The 14,300-nt window shown below is 48.0% G+C and overlaps 2 protein-coding genes across 2 annotated transcripts in view; both read right to left on the bottom strand.

Moving 5' to 3' along the window:
• The window catches only part of LOC149472050 (uncharacterized), a 481,288-nt gene that overhangs the window by 236,363 nt on the left and 230,625 nt on the right, over nt 1-14,300 (bottom strand). The window lies entirely within an intron of this gene.
• LOC149472052 (uncharacterized) overlaps nt 1-14,300 on the bottom strand; it is a 56,095-nt gene that overhangs the window by 13,739 nt on the left and 28,056 nt on the right. Inside the window, exons 3-7 of the mRNA XM_089693326.1 lie at nt 10,005-10,304; nt 9,410-9,541; nt 8,227-8,583; nt 6,684-6,995; nt 1,799-2,140 (exon numbers count right to left, since the gene is read on the bottom strand). Of these exons, the coding sequence (XP_089549452.1) occupies nt 1,799-2,140; nt 6,684-6,995; nt 8,227-8,583; nt 9,410-9,541; nt 10,005-10,304 (1,443 nt within the window). The remainder of the gene's footprint in view (nt 1-1,798; nt 2,141-6,683; nt 6,996-8,226; nt 8,584-9,409; nt 9,542-10,004; nt 10,305-14,300) is intronic.

The following is a 14,300-nucleotide window of genomic DNA, read 5'->3' as shown; positions in this document are numbered from 1 at the left end:
GGCAGTTACAGAAAAGGAAATTTGGACTCCAAAAGAGACTCAAGTTACAGTCAATATCCTGGAGCTGAGACCACTTTATCTTTCCCTTCTACAGTGAAAGTATTTTTCAAGCGTCTTCCAGTCAGAATGCAGTCTGGCAATGCCTCATCAATTGCTAATGTAAACCACCAAGGAGGCACATGAAGTCATGCAACTCAGTAGGAGACATCTTATATTGGGCTGAGACACATTTTCTGGCCAGATCTGCCGTGCACATTCTGGGAGTGGAAAATTGGCAGACTGAACTAACGTCGGGGGAATGGTCGTTACACATGGAGGTGTTTTTGGAGACCTGTCATTGATTGGGAACTCTAGATATGGACCTCCTAGATTCCAGGTTCAGCAAGAAGCGTTGTGTCCAGAACAAAAGATCCTCTAGTGGTGGCAGTAGATGCTCTGGGGATTGTGTGGGATCAGTTCCATCTGATCTATGTGTTCCCCATGCACCAGTTGTTACCACCCTCATCATTATTTTATGGGTCACTTGCTTAGCTTTCTCCAGTCAGGGCTGGATCAAAAAGTGGTTTGAGAATCCTGAAAGGTTAGGTATTGGTATTTGCCATTAGGTTCCAGAGATCCCTAGCCTTTCATTCATTGGTGAAGGGTTTTGTTCAAGGGGTTTCTCATTGTCATGCCTCATCAAACACCAGTGACAATGTGGGACCTTTCCTTGGTACTTTCTGTTCTACAAATGTCTCCCTTTGAACCGATCCAGAATATTCCTTTGGTGGATCTTACTCGCAAGGTGGTTTTTGCAATGTGGATTTGCCAGACCATATTTGAGCCTATTCTCTCAAAGGTGTAGAGGCTTCCTTCCTGCTTAAGGCTCATTCTATTAGATCTGTTGGCACATCTTGGGTGTTTCAACATTAGGCTTCTATTGCACAGCTTTGTTGGGCAGCTGCCTGGTCTTCTGTATATACTGTACATAAGTTTTACCAAGTGGATTTTCAGGTTTGGCTGGTTCTACAAAACTGTGGATCACGTGTTATATAAGGGAGTCCTGTACTGTACCCGTGTCCTGTACTGTACTCCATGAAAAGGAGATGACAGGTCTGTAAAAAATCCCATTTTGTTTTCAACTTGTAATGAATCAGATTGGGGTGTGGTTGCTGTGTTCAAACCAAACAATAATGTCAAAGTAAAATATAAATTCCAAAATATGCACGGCAGCAAATTATAATGAATGGGCTCTCATGTCTGCACAAATCGTAGCCCTCATGGCCATACAGGCGTGAACCGGCACTACATACAGCTTAAAGGCATCTGTAATTGAAGTGATTGGTGTTTTTCACACATTGCCTCGAAGCTGCATTAGAGAATTTGGTGCCTCTCCTCGATGTACAATTTCTGTTTTTTAATTGAGACATATCCCCTGTACCAGTGCCCCATGCCCTTTCTTGGACAATTCCTTGCTTGTTATCATTAACAATAGCCACAATTGATTCTCCCCTAGACTTCATTGGGCTTTATATTTAAGTTTACAATTTTCAGACTTTATGTTGGGATGAACTCCAAGGAGGAGAAGATGGATCTACAAAAGGAGAGGGCTATGGTGTCCAAGGAGGAGGGGGCTGGGCTAGGGAACTGGCACATTGCAAGTCAATAAGAAATCGTTTATGGAAAGGAAATCCCAGCCAGGAAGAATGTTAAATACCTGATTTTTCTGTGCTTTCACCACAACTATTTATGTTGGTGACAGGACCTCTTTAGGGAACAACTGTGATGCCTGATCTTTACAAATAATACAAACACTCACCTCTTACAATAAGTTTTTCAGTTTTTTTCTCAATGGGTGTCTCCAGAGAGGGGTGTCCCACCCGACAGATGTATTGTGCCCCCTGGTGGATGCTCAGTGTGGGGATGATTATCAGACTGGCTGTACAGCTGTATGTGTTACCATCTCCTTTCCTGGGTGTTATTGTACTAGAAACATTTGTATCATTCTCCTCACACAACTCCTCATTTTCGCTTTTTCTCAACCAGGTCACAGTGATGGCGTCGGGGAAGTACTCGGAGATATGACACTGAAGAGTGACTGGGGTGTCATGGAGTATGTTGGGTGTCTGGATCTCTTCCACCACTGGGGTCCATGGGTATTCTACAAAAAAAAAAAAGTGTACCATATTTTGGGATCTTATTTCATCCACCACATGTTCAAGAATCAGTGTATACAAACCTTGACTTCATAGGGAAGGTGACTGGAAGCAACTATCTGGTTTCATTGGACCTCCTAACCCTGACCTAGACAAACTCTTTACACGTGGTCTGCTTTGCTTTGTGCTTCTGAAATCTGCTTTCAGCTTTTGTCTGTATAAAGACACGTGTGAACACATAGATGTAAGTGCCCATAAATGCAACTATGATTCCAATGAATGTTAAAGCAGCTGTGAACCCTAACTTGGTGACATTTGGTTTTCCTGAGGCACTGGGCATCATAAACAACTACCAGCATGGCTGGCGAAAGCCCCTCATAATGAGCACAGCAGGTGTGCAGACTCGGGAGCTCAGCATAGGGATGGTGGAAACCCCTCATAATGGGCACAGTGGGTGTACAGACCCGGGAACTCGGCACAGGGATGGTGGGAACCCCTCATAATGGGCACAGTGGGTGTACAGACCCGGGAACTCAGCACAGGGATGGTGGGAACCCCTCATAATGGGCACAGCAGGTGTGTAAACCCAGAGACTAATTGCAGGAATTGTGGAAGCCCCTCATAAGGGGCACAGCAGGTGTGCAAATAAGGGAATTGCAGGAATTGTAGTAGTCCTCATAGCTGGCCCAGGAGGTGTGTAGATTCAGCGGCTTGGTACAGGGATGGTGGGAACCCCTCATAATAAGTACAGCAGGTGTGCAGTTTTGGGAACCCAGCTCTGAAATGGTGGGAAGCCCACACACCAAGCTTTGCATGCCCAAAAAATCAGCACAGAGATCTGAACAATAGCATACCAATACCATTTACAGAAATCTTAGTATAGATGGTAGCTGTTCAACTGCAGATCTACATTCCCTGGGATAAATAATCAAACACAATTCTTTCTGAAAATATGAAAGTTCAGATATCCTTCATTAACCTTTGTATCCATTGCGTCATCTCCCTCCATTATAATCATCCAGAAATAGATCCATGTGATTTCCTATGACTAACAGTTTTTTAAAGTGTTACTAAACCCCGTACCCTGCATTTACTATATCTGGTCTCCTCGGACCTGCATTTACTATATCTGATCTCCCCGGACCCTGCATTCACTATATCTGGTCTCCCCGGACCCTGCATTCACTATATCCGGTATCCCCGGACCCTGCATTCACTATATCTGGTCTCCCCGGACCCCGCATTCACTATATCCGGTCTCCCCGGACCCCGCATTCACTATATCCGGTCTCCCCGGACCCTGCATTCACTATATCCGGTCTCCCCGGACCCTGCATTCACTATATCTGGTCTCCCCGGACCCTGCATTCACTAAATCTGGTCTCCCCGGACCCTGCATTCACTATATCCGGTCTCCCCGGACCCTGCATTCACTATATCTGGTCTCCCCGGACCCTGCATTCACTAAATCTGGTCTCCCTGGACCATGCATTCACTATATCTGGTCTCCCCAGACCTTGCATTCACTATATCCGGTCTCCCCGGACCCTGCATTCACTATATCTGATCTCCCCGGACCCTACATTCAATATATCTGATCTCCCCGGACCCTGCATTCACTATATCTGGTCTCCCCGGACCCTGCATTCACTATATCCGATCTCCCTGGACCCTGCATTCACTATTCTGGTCTCCCCGGACCCAGCATTCACCATATCTGGTCTCCCCAGACCCTGCATTCACTATTCTGGTCTCCCCGGACTCAGCATTCACTATATCTGGTCTCCCCAGACCGTGCATTCACTATATCCGCTCTCCCCGGACCCTGCATTCACTATATCCGGTCTCCCCGGACTCTGCTTTCACTATATCTGATCTCCCTGGACCCTGCATTCACCATATCTGGTCTACCCGGACCCTGCATTCACTATATCTGGTCTCCCCGGACCCTGCATTCAATAAATCCGATCTCCCTGGACCCCGCATTCACTAAATCTGGTCTCCCCAGACCCTGCATTCACCATATCTGGTCTACCCGAACCCTGCATTCACTATATCTGGTCTCCCCAGACCCAGCATTCACTATATCCGATCTCCCTGGACCCTGCATTCACTATATCTGGTCTCCCCAGACCCTGTATTCACCATATCTGGTCTACCCGAACCCTGCATTCACTATATCTGGTCTCCCCGGACCATGCATTCACTATATCCGATCTCCCTGGACCCTGCATTCACTATATCTGCTCTCCCCGGACCCTGCATTCAATATATCTGCTCTCCCCGGACCCTACATTCACTATATCTGCTGTCCCCGGACCCTACATTCAATATATCTGATCTCCCCGGACCCTGCATTCACTATAACCGCTCTCCCCGGACCCTGCATTCACTATTCTGGTCTCCCCGGACCCAGCATTCACTATATCCGGTCTCCCCAGACCATGCATTCACTATTTCCGCTCTCCCCAGACCCTGCATTCACTATATCCGGTCTCCCAGGACCCTGCATTCACTATATCCGGTCTCCCCGGACCATGCATTCACTATTTCCGCTCTCCCCAGACCCTGCATTCACTATATCCGGTCTCCCAGGACCCTGCATTCACTATATCCAATCTCCCTGGACCCTGCATTCACTATATCCAGTCTCCCCGGACCCTGCATTCACTATATCTGGTCTCCCCGGACCCAGCATTTACTATATATGGTCTCCCCAGACCCTGCATTCACTATTCTGGTCTCCCTGGACACAGCATTCACTATATCTGGTCTCCCCAGACCCTGCATTCACTATATCTGGTTTCCCCTGACCCTGGATTCATTATATCTGCTCTCCCCGGACCCTGCATTCACTATATCTGGTCTCCCTGGACCCTGCATTCACTATATCCGCTCTCCCTGGACCCTGCGTTCACTATATCTGGCCTCGTTCAGTGTGTATTAGTGTGTATTGCTAGAGAGTTGTTGTTTTTTTTTTGGGGGGGGTGCATGTTATCAGCACAGGGCCAATCAGCACTGTCCAGACAGAGGGTCAGGGGTTATGCAGCCTCATAGTCATAGAAAATGAAAATTCCTCCTACAAGCTTTAACCAGTATTCTGCTGGACACTGATAGAAGTCCCAAGACTGCTATATACTGCTGATGAGAAAATGTATTTAGCAGTTTATATTTACTACAATATTTGTATCTCCATGTTCTGTGTACTGTGGGAGACCAGATATAGTGAATGCAGGGTTCAGGGAGACCAGATATAGTGAATGCAGGGTCTGGGGAGAGCGGATATAGTGAATGCAGGGTCCGGGGAGAGCGGATATAGTGAATGCAGGGTCCTGGGAGAGCGGATATAGTGAATGCAGGGTCCGGGGAGACCAGATATAGTGAATGCAGGGTCCAGGGAGAGCGGATATAGTGAATGCAGGGTCCGGGGAGAGCGGATATAGTGAATGCAGGGTCCAGGGAGACCGGATATAGTGAATGCGGGGTCCAGGGAGAGCGGATATAGTGAATGCGGGGTCCGGGGAGAGCGGATATAGTGAATGCAGGGTCCAGGGAGACCAGATATAGTGAAAGCAGGGTCCAGGGAGACCAGATATAGTGAATGCAGGGTCCAGGGAGACCAGATATGGTGAATGCAGGGTCCGGGGTTTAGTAATACGTTAAGGGTGTGGATATATATGTCAGCCATGTGTTTTTTTTTTTATCTGCAAAATACTTTTTTTAGAAAGTTGTAATAAACTTACTGCATGGGTTTTATATAATTTGGTGACATAATTTTGATTTTGGGTTAGTGTGCCCTATGTGCCTTAATGTTCCCATAACGCATATGTTTTGGATCTTTCTATGTAAGGATGACTCAGATTTGATCTGAATTGGTGGTTCCTCATTTCATAGTAGATTGCTTGCTGTTCAGTATTACTGTCTATTGACTATAAGAGGTCTATGAGTCACAAAGATGGGAAAGTGGTGTCAGCAGAGGGGCCCGAATGTGAAGGAGAAGTTAGCACACTCACAAACAGAGCACTAGAGACAGACCACAGCTGTTTAAAAGGCTTTAGGCACCATCCTGAGGAAATGGCCAGTGTAGTGCCACGAAACGCATTGCCGGTGTTTTATACTATTCTGCGAGCAATAAATATAGAATCAATGAAGAATCCATTTCTCAGATTCTCCTTCACATTCGGGAGCCTCTGCTGACACCACTTTCCCATCTTTTGGGGCTCATAAACCTCTTAATATGAACATACTGGAAATTTTGAGACCGCGGAGCATAGAATCATCCGGATCACCGAACATCAAGAGTGACCTTACTCTGCACAGGGACAATCATATTCCCTGCAGGCTCTAACTCCAAATTGTCTGATCCCCTATAACGGAGCTCCGCAACTTCACAGATGTGAGTACACCATTGCAATTTATCTTCTCATCGTATATTTCATCCAATATTTGTCAAACCATAAGGAACTCATTTTACAGGAGCTGTGCTTTTCATATGGATTCTGGCTGACCGGTCTATATATTTGTTGGTGACACCTTCATGTAACTCACCTGAGTCTCTCATAGATAGATCCTTATACCCCGGTGTGTCCAGAGATTCATGTTCCCAGATCACTCGTACTCTGAATTCTGGATCCTTCAGGAACTTCTCAGGAATTGTGACCTCACTGTAGACACTATAGTTCCCATCAGGATTATCTGTGAATGTCTCTGTGTATGGTAAGGCTTCTTGTGGCTCCCCCACTCCATGTGTCCATCTAAGTGTGATATCTTTGGGGAAAAATTTCTCCAGAGTGACCAAATATTTCAACACTCCTGAAAAAATTAGACTTCTTGATACCGGCTGTATCAGCTGAGGCTTAGCTGAAATGATACGACATAAACATTATGAGTAAAATATTTTTGACATGAAGACTGTAAGATACCTATATTCCATAAAGCGAAGTCTTAATGTTCTTCATAGCCTTTGGAATATCACTACACTGTATATTGTGACAGTGTGGCGATCTGTCACCCTGGATTCTCAACAAGGCAGGTTGAGAGGCTCCAGGGTAAGTGTTTGATACGGAGGAAAGTGGCTTTTCACTTTCCTACTTTGTTTGTAAGGTCTGTTTTGGGATCTGGAGCCTGGAGATTTCAAAGAGATCTGGGAGGGATGAAATCTCCAATCCTGGGACCAGGTTTTGGGAATGGCCAGGAGACTGATTGCACAGGTATGTGCAGACCTTTAGAGAGAGTCAGGACCAGGGTTCTGGGCTCCACCCCGGCAGATAGGAGTCAGCAGGGCTCCACCCCGGCAGCTAGGAGTCAGGTGGGCTTCGCCTAGGAGAGGTGGAAGCCAAAAGCAGCAAGGGGCTGCTAGAGACTAGCTGTGTGCTAGTGGCCATAATTCTTGAAGAAGCCTGCAGGAGGCAGACATCAAGCTAAGTGTAAGCCAGGAGGCTGAATCATTGTTTTGTTTGATGGTGGATACCCCTGCGTGGGAAGCTTTATGTTCTGGGACATTTTCTGTAAATAAAAGTGGGCTAAAAAGGCCCTTAAAGAAAGCGAGTTGCTGTGTGCGTTAACAGAGCTCTACCACTTTGAAGCGAGTTCCCACAATATGTATATGAGAAATTCTGTGAAATTCCTGGCCAACACCCCAAATCAATTCTTCAACAGGAATGGGAAGGCTACGTCCCGTAGATCAGCAGTTTTTTTAAATACTCAGACCAGCCCATCTGGCACCAACAACCATGCCACGTTTAAAGTCACTTAAATCCCCTTTCTTCCCCATTCTGATGCTCGGGTTGAACTTCAGCAAGTTGTCTTCACTACGTCTAGATGTTTTAATGCATTGAGTTGCTGCCGTGTGATTGGCTGATTAGCAATTTGTGTTAGCAAGAAATTGAACAGGTGTAACTAATAAAGTGGTCGGTGAGTGTATTCGCTGGGTTGGATTCTCTGATATGATTGCTAGATGATTACTTGAACTAAAGCCATAGTTCTATGACTGGAAACTGCAGATATCAGCTCAACTACTTTTAAACATGATCACACCATTAATACACTACACTCTACAAAAGCCATGGATGTAATAATAGACACTTCTCACCATAAATAGCTCTGACGTGAAATGTTTTCTCTTTCTTCTCTTTCCCACAGCTATATCTACAGATGAAGGTCACATCTTTGTGTTTGGCCACACTGGGTCTGAACTTCAGTGAAGATGTGTAGTTTGGTCCTTCTATGCATGATATGACCCCATACTGTGTGTCCAGCAGTCTCTCCTCTTCCTCCGTATCTCCTCCATGTGACTCTGGGATCTCATAGACTTGTTCTCCATTCTTCTCTAGCCAAGTCACACTCGTGTTCTTTGGGCAGTTGATGGCTTTACAGTATAGAGATGTTTCTTCTCCAGCAATCAGCTTGGCAGGACCTTCAATGTCCATTATTGTGAAAACTCTCACATCTACAAATGTATTGATTAAGAATATGCTCAATTATTTGCTCCATTACATGAAAATTCCAGCTGTTATGTTTTCAAACTATACACACCAAATTTACACATTATAACTTAGGCCCCTTTCACTCTGGGAGACCAATCGGGTTCACCTGCCTATTTTTCAGGCATCAGACCATCCATAGCTCTCTATGGAGCAGTGGATGTCAGTGGACATGTGGGCCAACTTATATTGGCCCAAGCTAAACAGATGTGACTTTACAATAAATGCCTCCATACCTGGCATTCAGATGTTATCCACAGGCAAATTATAGTATGTCTTTGGTAACATAAACATTCAATAAGGACACAGAGGGCTGGTGCTACCGCTAGGTGAACTAGGCAGCCGCCTAGGACACACTGCCACCTACGGTGCAGCCACAGCTGCTGGTTTCCCTACTCTCCACCATGGCCAGATCTAGGGGAGGTGCTGGGGTGAGCTATGACCCCTCAGATTTCAGTTTTGCCCCCCCCCAGTAAGGTGGGGGATTTTATGCTGGGAAGGGTAACTTTGTGTTAGGAGAGGGAACTGTGGGGTTAATGCTGGGAGGGGGGATTTGGGGGAGAGGATTTGTGCTAGGGTGGAAAATTTTAGGGGAAAGAGGATGTGTGCTACTAGGGGTGAAGTAGAACTACAGGTGAAGTTATTTGGGTTTTTTTTTTGGGGGGGGGCTGCAAGTAGCTGGTCTTGCCTAGGGTGCAAAATAGTCTAGCACCATCCCTGAGGACATAGTATATATTGATATAATTTTCATACCTGAAAGTACAACAATTTGCAAGTTTTCATGTGTATTACCTTTTTTTCTGTATTTTCGCCTCCACAAAAATATTCCAATCACAACTGCAATTATCGTAATCAGAACCAGAATAATACAAACTACAATCACCACAGTGGATGGTGTCTCTGGTATGTTATGGTATGGTATATCTGTAAAATAAAATGATTAAAGAAAAGAAGGTGTTTTCTTAACATATTTATATATGGATTCACATGCGTGGGCAGGGTTCAGCATCAGAGAGTACACCAGCAAGTGTTAGCTTTGAAATATTTTGTCCATAGCTTTAAATAAAGATAAGTTACAAATATAGGTTTGAAATTGATCAAAGGTGAATGTTAAAGATTTCCATACCCATAAAATCCCATGATACTGAAATATATTATGTAACCAATGCTATCAACAAGTCACCAACACCTTTTACTCCTACGTTATTTAGAACCTTGTTCTGAGGCTGGGAGAGGAGGTAGTGACAAATTACCCTGCCTGAGCTGTACTCTAACGGTCCTGAACTGTTTACGTTCAATATTCCAACCTCATTGTTAATTGCTATGCAGTTAAGGACAAGCTTAATTTAAAAAATATTTTACATGAGAAGCGGATGATGATTCATACCTTCATAGACAAGCAGGAAGTCCCTCTGCAGAGGTTCTTGTAGAGAGTCATGTCGGACTCTACAGGAGAAGATCTCGTTCTGGTCATCATTGGTCGGTGTGATTGTCACGTTGCTGTCCACGTAGTATGTTCCATCTTTATAGATTTGTGGCTTTCCCATGAACTGATTTCTCAGGACCTCTTGATTTCTGTACCACGTTATCCTGATATCTGGAGGGAAGAATCCAGTGGCATTACAGGTCAAGGTGTTCTCTGTATTTCTCTGGACCTTCGCGCTGAGTATGGAGAGTAGCGGTTTGGCTGCAGGAACACGGGTACAGGTTCAATTGTGTTATGTTGCAGCCTGATACTATAGTTGATTACATTCATTTTTTTTTCTCATTAATCTACATTCAGTACTCCATGACTATTGCACCAGAGATAGGCTCGTCCACTTCCCCATTACCACCATTACCGTTCCGCACCAACCCCCTTCCCCTTAACCAATTATACTAACAAAAGACATAACACCAATTTTGGAGTAAATGGCCAACATGGCCTTTTATTAACAACTCAAGTTACAATACACCAACCATTCCTTATAACAGAAACCCACATAATTGTTGTTGGTCTTCGAAGGCACCCCAAAACGATCCGAAATGCACCTGCGGACAACCATATACACTAGGCCTCCAGCCGCAACCAACCAGCTCGGAGACAACCATACCGTCCGCAGTGCAGCACCACCACCTTCCAGTTAAACCTTGGTTAACTGGGAATGTCCCCGGGCATCCCATACCACGGATGGGTCCCACACCATTGTTGTTTACCTTCCAAATAAGAACCGCCTCCAAAGACCAACAACCGCCACAGCACGCTGGGTAAGCCCTTACCCATGCGTGCCACGCCACAAACGAACAGCCCGCTGCATGCCATCCTGCAGATCCAGGGACCATAAATCCGTCCCAACCGCATTCAAATGTACCCCATCGCACCTGAGATACCGCCAAGTATCCACCTCCAACTCCAAGCGCCAGACCACCAACCCCCCATGGTGACTAAAGAAACGCCCCACCTCTCTGTTAACCTTAATCCGAGCCTTATTGAGCCTCACTACCGACCGCGCCCAACGCCAAGAGGCACGGGCGACAATGTCGGACCACACCACCACCATCCCCGGATAAGCCCGCCGCAACTGAAGAAAGTCCAGCTTGACATCTCGCACCAGCTCCCGCTCAGCGTGCCTGAAAAAAAACACCCATGCCCCACTGGACGACGGGACAAAAATTCCCGAACCGCCCGCACTGGGCACACCAGCGAAGCCGGAAGAACGAAAAAACGCACCCGACCACCACGTCCCAATTGGTCCGTCTTAGACCGACGTACCAGCACCTCCACCCATTCACCGAAGCACCTGACTTCATCCACCAATAACCCCCCAAGAACCGATTTGGACGGGCTAACGAGCTCCCCAATACGCAACGCCCCAAAAAAGGCTACCGCAAAAGCCGCCCGAAATAAGCACACCTCAAAGTCCGAAGAACACACAGACCACCAATGCACAAACAAAGACCCCAACAACTCAAAAGACACCGGACGACGAGAATCCTTACATCGATGAGCGCTCCGGTAACCCCGGAGAGCCTGCCGAACCCAAAAATCTTCAGTGAAATCCTGACACCCTTGCAACTTAAAGAAGAATGCCAAACCCGCCAGTCGGCGATCCACCGCAGCAGCCGACACCCCCCGCTCAAAAGTCCGCGCCACAAAGTACAATACCGCCAAAAACACCTCCGGCCCCCAGGGATCAATCTCAACCCGCTGTAGCAGATCCAGCCACTCCCACCAGACCCTAGAGTATGCAGACCAAGGCGCCTCACTCACCGAACGCCGGATCCAGCCCGCAAGGACTCCAAGGCAATCTCCCACAGCCCGTCGGGACAAGGAACCCCGTGTTGCTCCGCCGCCGGCGCCACCTCTCGGAATTTGTCCCACTAAAAGCGAGACAAAGCGTCAGCCACAGTGTTATCAACCCCAGGGAGACGCACCGCATGGAGAAAAACATTCAGACGCAGACAACGCAACACTAAATGGCGAAGCAAGGCCACCACCGGTCGTGAAGAAGCTGAGACCCGATTGATGACCTGAACCACCCCCAAATTGTCACAGTGACAATGCACGTTTAGATTTCGAAAATCCCAAACCTCAACCGCCAACACCGGAAAAAGTTCCAACAACACCAAGTTGCGAAGAAAACCCGCCTCCCGCCAGGAAGCTGGCCACGAGGCCGTACTCCATCAACCCTGGAAAAAGCCCCATAGCCCGCCGACGCCGCCGCGTCCCTGAACCATTCCAAGTCAAAATTGCTAACAGGGCCAGACATCCAGAGAGCCCGCCCATTAAACGAATCCAAAAAGGTGTGCCACAAATGCAAGTCCTCCCGATGATCCCGAGTCAACCGAATAAAATGTAAAGGCGAGGTAATCCCTGCCGTCGCCGCCGCCAACCAGCGGCAGAACACCCGACCCATGGGCAGAATCCGACAAGCGAAGTTAAGTTTTGCCCAACAACGACTGTAAGGCCCGCAGCTGAATTTTTTGCTAGCCCCAGCACCCCACGTAGTTCCCCTTGTAGAGCCACCAGCTTAACCTCAGGCAAGCGGCACTCCATCATGCCGGAATCCAAAACAATGCCCAAGAAAGTCATCTCCATAGCCGGGCCCACAGTCTTATCCACCGCCAGAGGAACCCCGAAACGTTCAGCAAAGTGTTGCAAAGTGGCCAGCAAAACTGCACATACTCCGGAATCTGGCGGACCCACGCAAAGAAAATCATCCAAATATTGGATGACCGAATTCACCCCTGAGACATCCCGCACCACCCACTCCACGAATGAACTGAACCTCTCGAACAAAGCGCAAGATATAGAACACCCCATAGGAAGGCACTTATCAACGTAAAAATAGCCCTGCCAATGACAACCCAAAAAACGAAAACTGTCCGGATGGACTGGCAACAGCCGAAAAGCCGACTCAACGTCCGATTTCGCCATGAGCGCACCGCGCCCATACCGACGGACCCAGAAAACAGCCACATCAAAAGACGTGTAAGACACCGAACATGACTCCGAATCAATAGCATCATTCACCGACCCCCCCTTAGGGAAGGACAGGTGGTGAATTAACCTAAACGCATTCAGCTCCTTCTTGGGCACAACCCCCAAGGGAGAAACAACCAAATCCGAAAACGGAGCGCAAGCAAACGGACCCCCCATGCGTCCCAACCCCACTTCCTTACGCAACTTAGCCGAAACCCCCTCCTCATGCCGCAAGGCCGACCGCAAATTCCGAGCTAAGGGAGGAATCAAAGTCAAAGTACACGGGATGCGAAAACCCTCCGAAAAACCCGCCGTCAGCAGCACTGCAGCTGCGCGATCAGGATACCTCTTTAAGAAAAGCCCCATCCTTTCCACTCGCACCGGAGTCGTCCCTCTTACCAGCATGCTCTCCGGAAAGGCCTCGACCCCGCTGGAAACAGCGCGACAAGGGATGGGAGCCCCCGCACCCGGAACATTTGTGCCTAAAACGGCAAGACCCACCAAATCAACACGTCCCCTCTTGGAACTGCCAGAAGAACCCCTGACGCCTGGAGGCCGATTGTCCCGGGGAGAACGAACCGCCGGCCCCGCTCTGAAAAAACAAACCAGGGGCCCTCGCCGGTGTCATGAGTCGCATCCAGAGGCCAACGTCCTTATGATCCCAACGCAACGACTGGCGAACCGCCCTCCGCTGCCGAAACAGCTCAGCGTACCGAAGCCACGCAGTACCCCCAGAAACCCTGTGAGCCTCACCAATGGCATCAAGGTAACAGAACAGTGCCGAGCAATGTTCAGGAGCCTCCTCCCTAATCACACTAGCCATGATCGCGAACGCCTGCAACCAATTTGCAAAGGTACGCGGGATAAAACGAAAACGCCGCTGCTCCGCTTCCACCTGCCTACTCTCGTCAACCCGGGACCCTTCAAAAGGAAAACGCTCCAAAGGCAAGAGCGAGAATATATCAACGTACTCCCCACTCCAAAGCTACTCCCGTACCTCCGACTGTAAATGCGCACCCAAAGGGCCCTCAAAACACACGTACACTTCGCCCCTGGCCGAGTCCGCCAAGCCGACAGGCCCGGACACCCTCGAATCCGCACCCAACACCGCGGAGGGGGCCGCAGAACCCCGATCACCTGTCGTGGCCGGAACAACCCCTAGCCCAGACCCCGGAGGAGAAGAGACCCCCGGACGCCGCACGTCCCCGCTGTCCTGTACAA

Source organism: Staurois parvus, unplaced genomic scaffold (genome assembly GCF_062004578.1).
Source record: "Staurois parvus isolate SC_StPar_1 unplaced genomic scaffold, SC_StPar_1.0 ptg000024l, whole genome shotgun sequence".
In the NCBI taxonomy this organism is placed as follows: Eukaryota; Metazoa; Chordata; class Amphibia; order Anura; family Ranidae; genus Staurois; species Staurois parvus.
Note: the sequence above shows the minus strand (reverse complement) of the source record. Positions and strands in the feature narration are given on the sequence as shown.